The sequence below is a fragment of the Geotrypetes seraphini genome, chromosome 1 (genome assembly GCF_902459505.1).
Source record: "Geotrypetes seraphini chromosome 1, aGeoSer1.1, whole genome shotgun sequence".
Classification (NCBI taxonomy): Eukaryota; Metazoa; Chordata; class Amphibia; order Gymnophiona; family Dermophiidae; genus Geotrypetes; species Geotrypetes seraphini.
Window position 1 is genome coordinate 526,359,873 of NC_047084.1, and position 18,698 is coordinate 526,378,570.

At 42.7% G+C, this 18,698-nt stretch overlaps 1 protein-coding gene across 1 annotated transcript in view; it reads right to left on the minus strand.

Moving 5' to 3' along the window:
- Positions 1-12,407, minus strand: part of SNX24 (sorting nexin 24) — a 221,486-nt gene extending 209,079 nt beyond the window's left edge. The window contains exon 1 of the mRNA XM_033929009.1: positions 12,222-12,407. Coding sequence (XP_033784900.1) covers positions 12,222-12,281 — 60 coding nt within the window. The 5' untranslated portion in view covers positions 12,282-12,407. The remainder of the gene's footprint in view (positions 1-12,221) is intronic.
- Positions 12,408-18,698: the final 6,291 nt, after the last annotated feature.

Genomic DNA, 18,698 nt, shown 5'->3' on the forward strand with positions numbered 1-18,698 from the left:
TCGTCTTGATTGAGAAGAGGGTAGAGAGTGGCTAAAGAAAGCATCTTGAATTTTTCTTTGACTAAGCATTTGTTGAGATCGCGAAGATCTAGAATTGGTCTGAGATCTCCTGTTTTTTTGGGAACTAAAAAGTAACGGGAGTAGAATCCCTGTCCCTTTTGATCTAGAGGAACTTCCTCTATGGGGTTCAAAAGGAGGAGGGATTGAACCTCCTGGAGAAGGAGGGAAGACTGAGGAGTGTTCGAAGCAGACTCTCTTGGTAGACTTTGGGCAGGAAGGGTCTGAAAGTTGAGAGAGTAGCCGTGGCGGATGATGTTGAGGACCCATTGGTCCGAAGTGATAACTTCCCACCGGCTGAGGAAAAAAGTGAGACGGCCACCTATAGGTTGAGGTAGGTGGGTAGATGTTTGGACGCTGGCTATGCCCTGGAGAATCAAGTCAAAAGGGCTGCGTAGATTTTTGCTGTGGAGGTGGCTTCACAGGTTGTTGTTGCGTTGGCCTAGGAGTCTGTCGTTGCTGCTGACGTTGACGCCTAGGTTGCTGGGGAGCTGATGGCAATGGACGAGCCACATAATGGCGTTGATAGGCCGACTGCTGTCTGAAAGGTCATGCCGGTGGAGCCTTCTTTTTCGTTTTGAGCAGAGTGTCCCAGCGAGTCTCATGGGCGGAGAGCTTTTGGGTGGTCGAATCCATGGATTCCCCAAAAAGCTCATCCCCCAGGCATGGGGCATTAGCCAACCGATCTTGATGGTTGACATCAAGCTCGGATACTCTAAGCCAGGCAAGGCGGCGCATGGCCACAGACATGGCCGTGGCTCTAGTGGTAAATTCAAACGTATCATAAATTGATCTTACCATAAATTTACGGAGTTGGAAAAGAGAAGACGAGCAGTGGTGGAAAGCCTGTCGTTTCCTCTGAGGAAGGTACTTTTCAAAGGAAGCCATGGTGGTAAGGAGATGCTTGAGATAAAAAGAAAAGTGAAAAGCATAATTACCAGATCTATTAGCTAACATTGCATTCTGGTATAACCTCTTACCAAATTTGTCCATGGCTTTGCCCTCTCTGCCAGGAGGGACAGAAGCATATACACTGGCTCCCGTGGACTTCTTAAGTGTAGATTCCACAAGCAGAGATTCATGTGGAAGCTGTGGCTTATCGAATCCAGGAATAGGGATTACTTTATATAATGAATCTAATTTACGGGGAGCTCCTGGGATGGTCAAAGGAGTCTCTAGGTTCTTATAGAAAGTTTCCCTCAGGATGTCATGGAGAGGGAGTTTCAAAAATTCCTTTGGAGGCTGATCGAAGTCAAGGGCATCAAGGAAGGCCTTGGATTTTTTAGACTCAGCCTCCAAAGGAATGGAAAGAGATTCACACATCTCTTTTAGGAAGGAAGTGAAAGATGTAGAATCCTGTTTTGAGGATGGATCTGGAGCAGCAGGATCATCCTCATCCGAGGAACACTCACCCTCAGAAAGAAAAGGCTCTTCGGAGTCACCCCACAGATCAGGGTCCCTAATATGGGAGCTACGGTCTCGAGACTCCGGAGTAGAGGGTTCTAGGTGTCGGGATTTGCGTGCCGACTTACCAGACCGCATAGATACGGTACCGGGTGATGTTACTGACTGTAACGGTGCCGAAGTCTGCACCGATTGATGCTGGGCCCTCGGTTCTGGTGCGAGGAGTGGCATCGATATCGATGAGGCAGAGTGCACCGGTACCGAAGCAGTGGATGCAGACAATAGAGGCTGCTCCACTGCCGGTACCGGTGGCTCAGACCGGACCGGGACCGGAAGGCTCGGTGCCAATAGAGCAGGAAGGAGTTGCTGTAACTGCTCCTTGATCTGCACCTGTAGGACGGCTGCAATGCGCTCATCCAAAGAAGGCACCGGTACCGCCTTTTTCTTTTGCGGTACCTGCGGTGCCGCTCGACGCCCCGGAGATGAGGAACCCGAAGTCGAGGGACTCACCTCGATAGGGGCGGAACGCTGGCGCCTCACAGTCGGCAGGACTGGGCTCGCTGCAATCGAGACCGGAGGGCGTTCCAGAGGGGAAGGCTTCTTAGCCGGCTTACCTGGGTGTTGCAACGCCGGCGCGGTGTCGACGAAGTGGGTGCCGACTGAGATGGGGCCGATACCGGTGTCGATGCCGCGGGATCGGACATATCGGCACCGAAAAGTAAGCGCTGCTGTATCTGGCGATTTTTTAAGGTACGTTTTTTTAACGTGGCACAGCGGGTGCAGGTGGAAGCCTGATGCTCAGGACCTAGGCACTGTAAGCACCAGTTGTGCGGATCCGTGAGGGATATAGGCCATGCACACCGCTGGCACTTTTTAAAACCTGGCTGGGGGGGCATGAAAGTAAAAACGGCTTCTGCCAAATCGAAGGCCGAGGCCTCGATGGTGGCAGCAGGCCCCGCCGGGGCAAAACCGAAATGAAGAAAAATAACGAAAAATACTCGGGTTTTTTGTTTTTTTTTTTTAGAAAAAAAGAAAAGAAATAAAGGAAAAAATTTTCCCAAAAAGGTTTCGCGAGCGGGAAGGCGAAAAAGAAAAGTTTTCAACAGCCGTTGAAAAATGCGACTTCTCAGCTCCGCGGAACTAAGAAAACTGGGGACCGCGCGCCTCTGTCGGGCGGGAAGGCACTCGCGCGTGCGCGGTGCGGCCTACTGGAACTTTCCAAGTTCTTATATTGCAATCACTCTAAAATTGTCCGTACTGGGGCTCCGTCGGTGCCGTCACCCATCAGTCAAGAATATGCTGCCTGCTTGTCCTGGGATAAAAAAGATGCCAGACCTCCGGAGGAGGGAAGGGAAATGGAAGGGGAGGACTGAGATGGCAGATGGATGGTTACCACGGAGAAAGAAGGAGACCCTGGCAAGCAAATTATCAGAAGACAACCAGAGCCTGGGACCAACAAAATTTGAATAATGATCAGACAACAAAAGGTAGAAAAATTAATTTTATTTTCTGTTTTGTGATTACAATATGTCAGATTTGAAACGTGTATCCTGTCAGAGCTGGTGTTAGACCGCAAATGTGAGCTAGGATTTAACAGAGACAGGAAAAGTCTTTTTTGTTTATTTTGTTTATACCATAGCGCCAGTGTGGTTAGGAGAAGGCAAAGGGGGTGAAGAGGCTATAAAATAAACCCACCAGGATGTTTGAAAAAAAAACAAACAAAAAAACACACACCCAATTGGGCAGGAAAATCGAATCGAATTGAAAAACCAATTCAACAGGTTGAATTGAATTGAAATTTTTTTTTCCTGAATTGGGCAGCACTATTTATTAGTAGAGGAGAAGGGTACTGACAAAAGAGACTCACCCAATGAACGGAGATGGTGGGGCAGAGTATAGGGAAAGAGAAGAGAGGAGATATACTGAGGAATTGCAGAATGAATACACTTGTAGGTCAGTAAGAGGCGTTGACATTCTGTGGACGAGAAAAGGGGTAACTTGAACATAACAACACTGACAAAATACCAGGCATACAGCAGAATTCTGAACAGTGAAGGGGAGAGAGATGGCTTAGCAGAAGACCCGTAAGAAGCAATATGTTCTCTCAGGGTTTCCGTAGCTGGCATTGTGCTTGTTGCAGGTTTCCGGGTCTTGCTACATTTTGTCAGGTAGAAATTGACGTTTCAGCTATCATGTTCTGGCTTTCTTCAGGGTATGCTGTGAGGTCTGCAGTTTGTCTTTGTAAATAATAATAATAATTTTATTCTTATATACTGCCAAAGCAATAGTAGTTCGAGGCGATTTACAATAAGAGGAGTTGGACAATCAGCGAATATAGGTACAAAGTAAGGTTTTAAAGTACATGAAGCGGATACAGGGATAAGAGGGCTGGAACAGGCTGCAAACAATCAGCGAGAATAGACGCACTGGACAGTCATCAATACATGTAGGCAGAGAACAGAGCGGGAATGAGAGACCATGGTAAAAATCAGATGGAGTAAAGCGAAAGGGCAAGGGAGCATTTAGGTTACAAATCGGTTGAACAAGTTTGTTTTTACTAGCTTTCTACAACTTATATAGGATGAAGAGTGCGTTATTAAGTTGCTCAACCAGTTGTTCATTTGGCCTACTTGAAAAGCAAGTGTTCTGTCTAGGTATCTTTTGTATCGGCAGGCCTTTATTGATGGATGGGCGAACATGTGGACTCTGCGTGTAGGCCTGCTGGGGCAGTCCAAATTGAAATGTGCAACCAGATATGTGGGGGCCGAACCAAGTATAGATTTGAAACAAAGACAGGCGAATTAGAACAGGACTCTTGCCTCCAGGGGCAGCCAATGAAGTTATTGGTAATAGGGGGTTATGTGGTCCCATTTTTTTATGCCAAAAATCAGTCGGACGGCTGAGTTTTGGATGATTCGGAGTCTTTGAATAGTTTTCTTGAAAGACCCCAGATAAATGATGTTGCAGTAATCGAGTATGCTTAGTATGGAGGCTTGCACCAATAAACGGAATGAAGTTGAATTGAAGTACTTTCTGATGGTTCTTAGTTTCCATAGAGTCGAGAAACCTTTTCTAATCAATAGCTCAGTGTGCGCTTCAAGGGTAAGCTAACGGTCCAGAGTTACTCCCAGAACTTTTATGGAGTTGACAATAGGATAGACTTGACCATTCAAGGAAATTGAAGAGTCTTTGAGTTTGTCATTCAGCTAGCTAGGAAGAATTTGTTTTTTTCTGAGTTGAGTTTCAGTTTGAATTGGGCCATCCACTGATCGATTTGCTTTAATATGGATGCCAGGTGGATCTTTGTCTCAGGAGATAGGTTTGTTAGGGGAAAAACTAAAGTGATGTTGTCTGCATAAATGTAAAATTTGACTTTTAAGCTTCGCAGTAGGTTCCCCAATGAGGCTAAGTAGATGTTAAATAGTGTAGGGGATAGGGGGAAACCTTGTGGGACTCCACATAAGTTGACCCAGCTATAGGAATGATCGTTGTCACTATAAACTTGGTATGAATGTTTCCTTAAAAAACCCTGGAACCATTTTAGGACATTACCCAAAAGGCCAATTGACTCCAGACATCCGAGTAGGATGTCATGATAGACTAGGTCGAAAGCATTACTTAAGTCGAATTGCAGGACTAGAGCACTGGTACCCTGACTAAATAAGCTGTGGAGGGAATCTAGTAGAGAGGCAATAACTGTTTCCTTGCTAAACCCAGGACGAAAACCCGATTGTCGCGCAGTATGCTGAATTTATCCAGGTAAGTTACTAAGTCCTCGTTAACCAGGCCTTCCATCAGCTTTATAAAAAATGGAATGCTCGCGATGAGTCTGTAGTTCATGGTAAACTTAATGGATTCCTTGGGGTTTTTTATGATCGGAGTGATCAGAATTTGGCCTAAGGCTTCGGGAAAAGTGCCTGACAGTAGTAGTGAGGAAAGCCAAATATGTAATTTGGCTTTAAAGGTGACTGGAGCAACTTTCATAATGTTTGGTGGGCAACAGTATAATTTGCAGTAGGAGTCAGCGTATTTTGAATAAAATTTGCAGAATTGAAGCCAGGCGGGGGTGTTAAAATTATTCCAGAACATGTCTAAACTAGGTTCGACTATGTGTTGAGCAACTGGGTATTTCGAATGATTGGTTGTAGTGACCGAAAGGATGGATCTCAGGTTGATAATTTTGTTGTTGAAAAACTCAGCCAGCGCATCGGCCGATGGTGGAGAGTCTAAGATAGGGCAGGAAAAGGACTGTATGTCGTAGATATTGTTGACTAGTTTAAAAAGATTTCTGATGTTGTTGTTTGGCGAATCAATTTTTTGTGCGTAGAAATTAGTGCGTTTTACTATAATTAGATTTTTGTATTCTTTTAATTTTTGTCTCCAACTTGCTCTCTCTTTACTGTCACCTGATTTCAGCCATTGTCTCTCAAGTTTTCGTAATTCCCGTTTCACTGTTCCTAGCTCGGCGTTGAACCAACCTTCCAGATCTTTGTTTCTCATTTTTCTTGATTTGATGGGGGCCATTTTGTTTAATATCTGCGTGCTAGTGTTGGTTCAAGAATCTACCAAGAAGGAGTTGGGGTCAGAGTTAGAAGTAATGTCGTAATGTGACCAGAATTTACATTGGACAAAATTCACAGTGGACAAAATAGTGGGTCCACTGATCTGATTGTGAACAGAGCGGTCCGTTAGTCACCAACTGGTTTTCCCCACCAACATTCAAATTTGTGACCAAATGACTTTCCCACCAATATTCAAATTGGTATATTGTAAAAGAAAGGCAGGAGAGGGTAGGGGTAGAGATATATATGTATGTGGGTGGGTGTTAATTGCCATTGACTCAGTCAAGTGCTAGTCTTACAAGGTCCTCCAGTGTCATCCCCACAGTAGTTGTCAACGTATCCAGCCACCTAGTTGCAGGTCATCCTCTTTGCCTAGTTCCTTTGATCTTCCCAAACATGATGTCCTTCCAAACATGATGTCTCTTCCAACAGCATGACCAATAAATTGCATCATGTGGGTTTCGAGTGATGAAGCTGGTCTGATCTCTTCCAAAATCGATTTATTAGTTCTATGTTAGCCAAGCAGGAGGAAAGCTTCCCATTGGCCATGTGCATTTTCAAATGCCTCAGCTCCCTGCTCATCTCTGGATGAGAAGTGAGCCACATGGGTTGCAGTGACAAGGGAGATCCATCCCCATCTCCGTAACTCTCTCTCTCGCTCTCTCCTTGGGCTTATTTTTTTTCCAGCCTCTGTATAGTCCCTTCCTTTCTCTCAGTTTCTTGTGAAATAAGGAGTCAACCTATAATGTGGATACTTTTAAGAGACTGAGCCGTGTTGTCATTCTGTAAATTGGATACTGTCACTACTGGTAGTGAGCAGTAAATCTGAGCCCAGTTTGTTACAGAGGAGTATGGGAGAAATAAGAACAGCAGAATTGGGACTAGTTCCCTTAAACTATTAACTCCCTGGTAAGGCATGACTGGGAAAACTAGCTACCATGGGGGGTGTGGAAGACAGGGACAGAAGGGAAAAAAAACAGACTACCAATGAGGAAGTTCTGAGTATGATCAACTTTAAACATTTTTGATCCTCCACAGACTCTGCCACAAGTTTTGAAATAGAAGTATTGCTTATTTACACCCTGAACCTTGTTGCAGGGACAAAGTTCATGCTGACTTTTTCATTGGAAAAATATCACCAAAGAACACACAGAATGTTGAAAATATAATCTGGTGTGCTATTTTCCTACCTTGACCTAAACACATTCTCAGACTACCTCTTTTACATGCAGCTAAAAATGTATCTCTTAGATGCACCAAGGAAGAGCAACATTCTATTACATTGCATAAATTCTTATATACCACAGCTACCTCGTGGTTCAGTGCAGTAAACAGCTAAGAAATACTAACCATATGTAGTATGATCATACTAAATTAATCAAAATATTTACCAAACTAGTGGGTTTTCAATGATTTTCTAAAAACTAAGTTAAGAGGTTGAGATTGATATATAAGTTCTAACTTGTTTGGCCCACATAGCTGCCATAGTTTTACTAAGAAATCGTTAGTAAACACATCTCCTTACAGATGGAAAATCAAAAAGTCATATCACACGCAAGTGTTTTCTAGTAGCAAAATTGAAGCAATCTAAAAGATAGCTGGGTAAAAGTCCATTCAAGGCCTTAAAACATACACAACCAAATTTGAAAACTATTCTAGCTTCTAGCTACCTATGTGAATGATATATCGTATATAGTCAAAAATAAATCTATCCGAATATAAACTGAGGTAACCATTTTTTCCCCCAAAAAAGGGGGAAAAATGGTGGACTCAAATATAGATCGGGATTAGAAATTTGAGTGATCATGGTGTGACCTCAGTGTCCTGCCAGCAGAAGATAAATCTGTCTCCTATACTGGGCTGCCATTGGGGCTAGGAGGAGAAAGAGTACTAGTGTGGAAAGAAAAGGGGCGAGTATAGGAGACCAAAGGGCAACTTCCTAGAATATGTTAAATGGGCATCCTAAATAAGCCATGCAAGAGTAATAAAGACAAGACAGCTTCATTTGCACTGCACAGTTTAAGAAGATTCTTCTAATCTATATAATCCTGTTTCATATCCTCATAAACCCAGCCCTCCAGAAACCCAATCCTTTCCCCTGCTCTATTTTGCAACACAAACCCCTTCCCCCCGATGACTGGTGCTATTTTTCAGCACAAACCCCTTTATCCTAATAACCAGCACTATTTTTCAGCACAAACCCCTTTACCCTAATAACCAGCACTATTTTTCAGCACAACCCTTCTTCCCCAATAACTGGCGCTGTTATCTTTCTCTGCCCAGCTGGCATTATGCTTACCGTTCCGGTGCTCAAAGAAGCTGACACCAAGGTTCTGGGCTGGTGCGGGGACTTGAGCTTCTGCGCATGCTCAAGGCTTGCCAGCTCTCACCCTCTCCAAAATTCTCAGAGGATGGGAGCCAGCAGGCCTTGAGCATGCGCAGAAGCTAAAGGCCCCACGCTGGCCTATAACCTTGGTGTCAGCTTCTTTGAGCACCAGAACGTAATGCCAACTGGGCAGGGGAAGACGGCAGCGCCAGTCATCAGGGAAGAAGGGTTTCTAGATGAAAAGTAGCCCCTGTCATTGGGGGAGAGTTGAGTTTGTTGAGAATGGTAAGATTTAGTCATCGGGGGGAAGGGGGGGATTCGGGAGGTTTGTGGAGCACAGAAATGCCAGGCATTGGGAATGAACAGCAACACTGCCCATCATCGAGTCAGGCCGGGAGGTCAAAAGTGATGGTCACCAATTGAAAACTCAAATATAAACCGAAAACCCAATTTTTGGGCCCAAAAATGTCAGTTTATATTCATGTATATAAGGCATATTGCTTTGCGAACACATATACAAGTTTTATTCCAAAAACATTTTCTGAATTGAGAACAAGACACAATACAAACCACTCTGCCATATAAGCTCAAGAATATTTTAGCAGCCGGACAGTATGTAGCAAACACAAAACATAAAAGAGTAATTCCCAAATCTGTTTTGAGGATTCCAGACAGGTTGTAGACATCCTGAAAACCAACTGGCTAGAGGTCATCACAGGACAGATTTGGGAACCACTGACCTGCTTACTTCCATCTGGGGTACCAAAACATAGCTGCTCTCCAGCTTCCCCTTCACTTCTTCCCAAGTGGAAATCCTCTAGGCTTATCTCATGTTTCCTTAAACTTCATTACTGCTCCTGTCTCTACCAGTCTTTCTGTGAAGAAATATCTTCTGTTACTACAGAATCTACCTCCTCCCCTTTAAGCTTCACATGACCTCTCATTTTAGAGCTTCCTTTCCTCCAATAAGAATTGTGTATTTTGTTTAATATAGCTTGAAGTATCTGAATGCCGCTAATATATCAATCCATGTGCAGATATCAAAGACCTTTGTTCTCACTTTCTGGAGTTTTTGATGCAGCCCAGCATCATTTTGATATCTCTCCACTGGCCTGCCTCTATATCATTTTGAAAATGTGACCTGCAAAACTGGACACAGTACTTAGATGAGTCTCTAAAGAAAGGCATCATCATACTTTTCTTTTCCTACTGGCAATAACACTCCATATGGTTTTGTAATTGCCTTGTCACACTGTTTGGCCATAAAATATGACTACAAGATTCCCCTCTGTGAAGTTCATATTGCCTCCATCTCACATGATTCCATTTTACAGGGGGGTTAAGCTCCGACAGTATTCCTGACATAACCACCGTCCTCCCATTACAAAATAAAAAAATTATTAGTAATGTATTTTGGTCTAATAGTTTACTTACTATAGTAGAATCCCAGTTAACCAGTACTCAACCAACCAGCAAAAAAAAAAAAATTGCCCTCTCTATAACCCCAAGCAGCAGCAGCCAGTCCTGACAACCCCCCCTCCCTCCCTCCAGCCCCCAAAGCAGCAGTCAGTCAGCTTCACTACCAATGTGGCAAAGGTCTTGCTGGAGCTGGCCACAAGCAGCCTGTTTACTGTGCTTCCTCTGCTGACCGGCTGCTGCTTCAGGAGAGCTGCACGTAAGATACTGGTTCTACCTGCGTAGAGGGAGGGCCAGAAGTGTGAGTTGGGGGAGGAAGGGACATGGATGCTGGACCGGCAGGGAAGGGGATGCTAGACCCATAAATGTGTGTGGGGGAGGGAGGAGAGAAAGTGACCCAGACCAGAAAGAAGGGTGGGAAGGGAGGAACAGATGCTGGACCTACAAATGGGGATGGGAAGACGAGAGTGACTCAGACCTGAAAGGTGAGGTGGGAAGGGAGACAAAACAATTTTTAATAGGAACTCTCATGCAGCCAGAAACTACATTTATCCAGCATCTACCAATCCCCATCAGTGCCAGGTAACTAAGTGTCTACTGTACTATTAATTTATGTAACACTAAAACACTTATACAATACCTACTCTACAGAGCTTAATCTCTATTTCAAAAGAAATAGGACAAAAGAGATTAGGGAGTTTTTATTAAATGATTAAATGATTAAATGATTAAAACATTGCTATTAAACAGTCAAATAAGAGCTTAAGATTTAAAAGCAGTCTCCAGGCTTTTAGTTTAATTGCTTCCAACCTTGCCTCTCTACTTTGTACCATAAAGGTTGGTGGGGGGAGGGAAAGTGGATGGAACTTGTATACCACCTTTTTGTGATCACATATTCAAAGCAGTTTACATATATACAGGTACTTATTTTGTACCCGAAGCAATATAGAGGATTAAGCAACTCGCTTAGGGTCACAAAGAGCAGCGCTGGGATCGATCCTATAACCTCAGGGTGCTGAGGCAGCAGCTCTACCACTAGGTCACTCCTCACCTTACTTTGCAGCAACCTGGAACAACATCCAGATGACTGGAGGGAGCCCCAGTCAGAGCCCAATATGCTGTAAACCAGGGGTCTCAAAGTCCCTCTTTGAGGGCTGCAATCCAGTCAGGTTTTCAGGATTTCCCCAATGAATATGCACTGCTTTCAATGCATATTCATTGAGGAAATCCTGAAAAGCCGGACTGGATTGCAGCCCTCAAGGAGGGCCTTTGAGATCCCTGCTGTAAACTAATGGCAGGGGTAAATTTGTGTCTGCCACCCTCTCAGCCAAGCCACCTGACGTTTCCAGCCCATTAGCCCACCCATAACAATCTTGGCAGTGATCCTCAAAGGCACAGACAAGACTGACTCCTTTCAAAGCTCAGTACACAGGCACTTCAGAAGTCAATCAGTAAGTAATACTGCTGCAAAGTGATCACTAGGATTCTATTCCCTTAAGACAGTGAGTGATCTCTTCTGCAAGTGTCAGACCAACCTTAGTTATGCCTTGCGGTCGAGCAGAACTGGTGCAGTACAATCAGGTCACCTAACCTTATCAAAACCTGTAAACTTCTGTCTGCCATTATGTATTAGAAAACACACTTCTTGATCAGCCATCAAAAAACCCTAGTTAAACAAGTACTGTATGTTTAATTACAGTAATACTATTATACATACACAGAAACATATAGCTAGAAGGAAGCGTAGGAAAGCTTTTCAAACAAACCCAAGAAAGACAGAAGCTAGAGTTAAAACAAACACAATAGAGATATACTAACTCCGATTGTTATTTTTAATAATTTAATTCTATAATAGCCAATATACTAGAAACCTATGTGCATTAATGACCTCAAATTAACTATGAAATATGCTAGCTCTTAAAAAACAAACAAAAAACAGTCATACGGCGCTTGGAGAAACGGGGTCTGGGTTAAAAAAACATGCACTATAATTACTATAGAGCTCAGCAGGTGCCTAATCATTACCAAGTGTAAATAAAACATTCCACAGGACTGTGAAATCTTAAAACAAATATCAACATCTGCTCTTGCACGGAGGGCGCTCTGTATTAGTTTAATAACGGTTTTGGGGGGGGGGGGAAATCACACTCTGCTTAGTAGCCAAAGAGCTATACGGCTTAACAAAAACATATTTTACAAGAAAGCGCTGTGCTTATACTTAAGCACCAGCCAGATGCACATAAGGCCACCACTGGAGTGGCGGGATTGCACGTGAGGGCTCCGCCCCCGTCCGGGAAGCATTCGAAGATGGGGGGGGGGGGGAGGACTGTGAGAAGGCACAAGAGCGCTACGACTGAAATGAACAACTGCTTCCTGGGGTTATCCAGAGATGATAAAATTAGGAAGCCCAACGCCAAGTCTCCGGTGCATCCAACACAGGCTCCACTCCCGCCTACCGTGTATCCTCGCTCCAAGTCGCTCTCCTCCGAGCGGAAGGACGGAATAAAGACCTCCATGCCGCCGGCACAGGCGCACAAACGGCACACGCACGGCTATGTGACGCAAACACAAACGGACTTCCCACCCCCTAGCCTCCATCTCTTCTCACCACCGACCCTAATCGTGATGGGGGGTAAGAAGAGCCCAGACGCAAGGGGCGCACGCGTGCCAGGGCACAGCACCCACGTGACCTATGCCTGTCAGATGGCTGGGAGTGAGGCGGCCGGGCGCCCCTCCAACTACCTTTTCCGAACCTTTCTCTTCCGCCCTCCGCTGAGCTAGTGGCGTGTCCCTTCCTCTAGTAGTGGAACGTGGCCCTTGTTTCTCGTTTCTAGTTTCTAAAATACACGGGAAACGAGCAACTGTAGGACAGTGGGAGGAGCTATTGGTTGCTATAGTGACAGCGAACGCTAACCTGGGTGGTTTAGGTTAAGCCCTATGTATTAAGCAAAATTGTGAACGTGGACCTGACCCTCTAAACTTCCACGTTCACAATTTTGCTTAATACACCCTCGTCTAACCAACCATTAGCTTTCTAATCTCATTTCATACCCCCTCTCCAAATCCACGGAGTTCACCGATCCTGGCTTCCCCTAATTTTTAGCCAGTCTTGATCCAGAAATAATTTGGCTTATGTTGGTTGAAATGGCTGCAAAAAAAATTATAGTAGAAGAGACTTGAGCAAAGCTCCATGTATCGCCCCTTGCACAGTTCCTCATGCTCTGTGTAGGAAATTGGAGAGGTTCCTAATCGTTTTAGATGTCCTATTACTGTAATCTTCATTCCAACACAGGGACAATGGTTCGAGTCTGAGCTCCCGCCCTTAGCAGTAGCTAAGTTCCACTTCAGTATCCTAATTTACCTGCAAGGTGAGGCACACTAAGAAACCCTTTTAATAAACCATGTTGACCACGGGCCAAATTTTACATTTACCACACAAATTTGGGTACAGAAGCTATAGAGTGTTGGAAAAAGATTTGATATGTAATGTAATATAACTGCTTTCATCCAATGTTACCAAGTCTATACTCATTCTGTAACTATGTCTTACCCTAAATGTCATGTACCCTCCTGGAAATGTCCAGCTTCTTCTTATGTAATCCGCTTTGAACCGCAAGGTACAAGCGGAATAGAAATCACTAATGTAATGTAATGTAATGTAATGTAATATAGCAACATAATAAGCTGCCGATTGCCATTAACTACCAATTACTGACAATAATTGGTGCTAATTGACACTAATTAGCAGTTACATGCATAATTGCTCTAAGGATTCTACAAAGTTACAGGCCCATGCTCAAAAGTTCATAGTAGAATCAAATTCTACCGTCAACCTAATGCAACAAAATTACAATAGCATGCTCTGAATAATGAGGATGTAAATTAATAAAAATCACAGTATTAATTAGCTGCTCACCATTCTGTGCTATTTTCCTAGCACTGACAGGAACATTGATGTTTAAATAAAAAAAAGGCATGCCACCACTGAAAACTGGCCCTGGCCCTATTCCCCCCCTCCCCCCATCAAGTAACCCCCTTCTGCCCTATTTAAAAAAAATCCCTAATGGTCTATTAGACCCTCCTGGCCCCCCTAAAAAATCATAGGCAAAGCCTGGGTTGTCCAGTGGGACCCCTGCCCTGGCCCTCCCCCAGCTTAACTGTAGAGAACAGAAAGAAGGGAATAGGAGTAGGTATCCTTCCATCCTCCCTCCTGGGCAGCATCATCAAAATAGCTTTGCCCTATCTAGTGCAATGTGGGATCCACTGGGTGAGATCTATTTATTATTTTTATTTAATAATTTTTATTCTGCATAACCTACAATTCTATGCAATTTACAAATTATTCAGGTAATCAAGCATTTTTTCCTATCTGTCCTGGTGGGCTCCCACTCTATCTAATGTACCTGGAGCAATGGGGATTTGACTTGCCCAGGGTCACAAGGAGCAGGATTTGAACCCACAGCCTCAGGGTACCAAAGCTGTAGCTCTATCCTCTGCACCACACACTCCCTTATTTGGTAATTAGACCCCACCTAGTCCATCCAAGAATTCCACCAACCAATGGAGGATATCAATCTTTGCACACACACATAGACAAAGCAGTCAAAAAAGCAGAAGATACCAATGCTTCAGAACAAGTGGACTTTATTAACAACCAGGTGTAATTTCCTTGACTCATAATTCACATGATTCGACACGAGCCATGTTTCAGCTAAAAAGTCTGCCTCAGGAGACCTTGTGGATATGTCATTAGGTTACATATATTGCACATTACAATATGCAAATCGCTATATGAAATCAAGGTGTGTAGTATGCATAAAATATAGTAGAACAATGATGCTCACAGGGTGGGAGGTGGGCAGGGCACCATCATTTTGATGGTGCCAGCCAGGAGGGAGGGAGGAAGGAAGGATGGGGTTGCTGCTGACACCAAGAACATTAAAGAGGTACAGGGAAGGGAAGGAGCACATGCATGCTGTAGGGGGGGGGGGGGGCGGAGAGGCGGATGGGTGCTGGCACCCCCACCATGATGGCACCCAGGGCAGTCCATCCTTCCCCACCCCCTTACTACACCTCTGCCTCTAAAAGATAATTGAAAATGTATTTTGTCCAATAAAATAGTATATTACCCAAATTTAGTTTTATTTGTATTTATTTGCATTTATTTATTAATTTAAAAATGTATATACCACATACATATATGCGGTTTCCATATCACATACATAAAATCTTGTTTCCCTCCATTTACCTATAGTGTAATGATAGTAATATCAGTTTTTGAAATTTACTTCTGCTGTCTTTATATTATGCATAATACAGGGGAATGCGCATCACTTTCTCTAAAGTTGCACTGTGCCTTCTTGGGAGAGCATTGGGAAGTAGGCTAGAGAGTATGGGTGAAGGGGGGGCAGCTGTAGAGGAGAGCAACAGGCATGGGGGGATGTCCCAAATGTTGTTTATAGCCCATTATCAGTAGTAAAATAAATATTTTTATATCTTGACAACTTTCATTTTTCAGGTGGCACATGCTGCTTTTTTAGTTAATTAGATATTGAATGGTACAGCAGAATTAAATATTAAACTAGTAGATGGAATTTCTATTAAAGCAGCAGTCATTGGGGGCTGAGAAAGGAGAGTCTTTTTCTTTTTCTTTTTTGTCAAGGTATTTTTATTGAAAGTATTTATAAGAATACAAACCAGTGGAAACTGCTAGTACAATAACCAGTGAATATGGCAACAGTATGATGTTTGAGAGAACATACAATAAAATTACTTTGTGATTACATCATGTAGAACACTAATATCATACTAAAACATCTCAATAGACAATAACAAAAGACCACAGAGAGGTAGAGTGAATCATCCTGGGTGAAACTAAATGATACTAACAAAAAGAAAAATAAGAGAAAATAAAGGGCACTGTGAATTTGATATTCATGTGTTAGTAGGAGAAAGGTAATCTTTTAATAGAGTCCATCTTGATTGAAAGCGAGATACTCTATTGCAAGATTTGGCGAGGTAAGCTTCCAATCTATATTGTTTTGTTTATTGTTTATTTAGTTTTTTGATTAAACGCTTTATCGGTTCTACAAAGCATTGTACAAAGTATAAAATAACATTTCAACGAACAATGTAACAGTTAAAACATACTTTCTATGAACTACAAGGCTGACAATACTTACTAGGTTATTATAGACAAACAAGCAATGGACACAAGCAATGGACACAAGTTGGAAAGGGGGGGGAAATACAATTGATATAGTAAATGGGAGAAACGTTTAAGGTAAACACAAAAGGACTGGGAATAAGTAGAAAAAAGAACAGATTTAAATTAATCTCTAAAATACAATACTTCAGTTAAAAGCATCTTTAAAAAGAAAGCATTTTAAGTTGCTTTTAAAATTTTTTAAGTTTTTTTTCCATTTTTAAATAAAGCGGAAGGGCATTCCAGATCATAGGGGCTGTCACAGAAAAAGTTGAGGTGCGGCGTGTGAGAGAAGGAATATTAAGATTAAATTGGGATATAGATCTTAAAGATCTCGGAGGGTCATATGGGATCAGAACTCTATGAAAGCTGGGGAATTAGTCTGCATAGTTTTGAATGTCAGAAGGGCGATTTTGTATGTTACCCTATGTGAAATTGGCAACCAGTGGGCATTTTTAAGCAGAGGGGTAACATGATCATATTTCGAGGCTCCCAAGATTATCTTAATGGCCGTTGAACAAACTAGATTCCACCAGTGTAGATGGGAGGCCTTAGATAAATCCTTCCATGTTGAAAGAAGAATTTTCAGGGCTAAGGTAATTAACATATCGAGTAAATAATTATCTTTCTCTGGAATTAGTTGGCTTAATGCAAACGATTTGAGGAGGAGCATTTGATATGAAAGAGCAATATCGATGTGGAAAATTGAACAAATTGTGTTCCAAACAGAGTGCCAAAATGACTGAATCAGTGGGCAGGAATATAATAAATGATGTAAAGACCCTTCCTCAACCTTGCAGGACCAGCAATTTTTAGAATAGGAAGCGTCTATCTTATTGGACTTGATAGGAGTCCATTGTGCTCTGTGAAGAAAGAAGAACATGTTTTGTAGGGTTGAAGCTGACCTAGATGTACTAAAACTGGATGTAAAGATGGAGGACTAAGCATCATCAGTTATAGACATCCCTATGTCAGATTCCCACATTGATTGCAAGGTTGCTAATGGGTTGGGAAATAAGGATTTAAGCCATTTATAAAAGTGCGAAGCTGTATGACCTTGAGCAAGAAATTTTTGGGATTGGTTGTACAAAGTGGGGGAAGAATGAGAGAGCAATGAGAGAAGACCTGATTTTTTGATAGCTGACCTGAGCTGCAACCAACGGAAAAAGTTGGATTCTGGTAGAAGTCATCATTTGGAGAGTCTTTTTCATATAATGATCTGGGTGTTTGATTTGTATTACATTTTAAATAGAGGTAGAATGGGGTTGGTTAGTAGTCTTGTTGTATTAGCTGCTTTAAAACAGAGAGAGGAAAAACTCCTTTCAGAACATGGGTGTAATTTTGTGGTTACCATTATATGAGGGTGAATCAAAAAATTAAAGGCAATTGTTAAATTATGCAATAATCAGAACAGAGCTAGCGAAATACAACATATGTACTTGTGCACTGCCTGTTGGATAGTTCATCCACGCAAAGCGGAGTGCTCCTCCATTTCATAACATAACTAATAAAATAACTCTATATTATTTTATATTTACTTTAACAAATATCCAATTTCTATCAAAGTATAACTAACAGCTTTTGCCATTTCTGTTGATTACTGCCATCTACATTGAAAGTAAGGCCAATTACATATTAACTTGGTAATTCTGCAATAAACCTGAAGCCTTTATCATCTATAACACATTCATAAGTCTTTCATAAATTAATATTAAATGATTTACTGTGTATTCTGTAAAACTAAAAACATCTATAGATATTTAAAAGGCTGCCAAGTATATCATATTTACATGAGACAGTCCCTCAGTGTCCATGTCCATCATCTCTCTGTATTCCAGTTCCTTATAAAGGCACTACCTTGTATTAAGCAAAACATTCAGGCTGGGATGGGGCAGCAACGTGAAAAGCATTAGGCAATGACAAAGCTGCGGCCTTCGGTGATACAAACGTTTCTTTTCCAGATCTAAATGATCCGCTGCAGAACCAGGCCCAACGTAGACCAGCAGACGTAGGTGGGAGCGGCAACATCCTCTTCCGGCGTCAGCATTAGCGATACCATCAACTCCCCACCAGACCCAGATGACCTGTCACGTAACAAAGCCCGACCCCTCCAGCAGACACAGGCAAGTATGGCAACATCCTCTTCTGGCACCAACCGTGGCAACACAATCCACCCACTGCCAGACCTGAACAATCTGCCACAGAACCAGGCCCAAGCCCGCCAATAGACATATGTGGGTGCGGCGGAGTCCCTCTCCGGCGTTAACAGTGGCAATGGGATGTTCCATAGATTAAGTTCGACATCCCACAGGCAACACCAACAGCGGTGGCGTCAGCACCTGCATAAGATAGCATTGTTCACATTTCCACAACTCCACCGCATCTCTTAATGAAGGTTCTCTTCCTGAAACACCACTTCGAATCAGAATCACGCTCTCCTCTCCCATACCTGGCCTCCTCCGATGTCAGGTAAACAAATGCAGAATCTTCAACTGTTTTAAAATGTTAGCTGCTCCCATAGTTCCATGGCAGTTACAAGTCAGTTACAGCCACCATTTTATAGCAAATATTCAGTAAAATATTAATAAGTTAATTCTGTATTTCTCAAAATTTTCCAATCAAGGTAATAAAAAGTAAAAACCTCAATAATATATTTTTATTCATATAAAGATCTTTAGTTCATAGGTGTTTCTTGTGCTGACAGGAATTCCCTAAGTTTATCAGGATC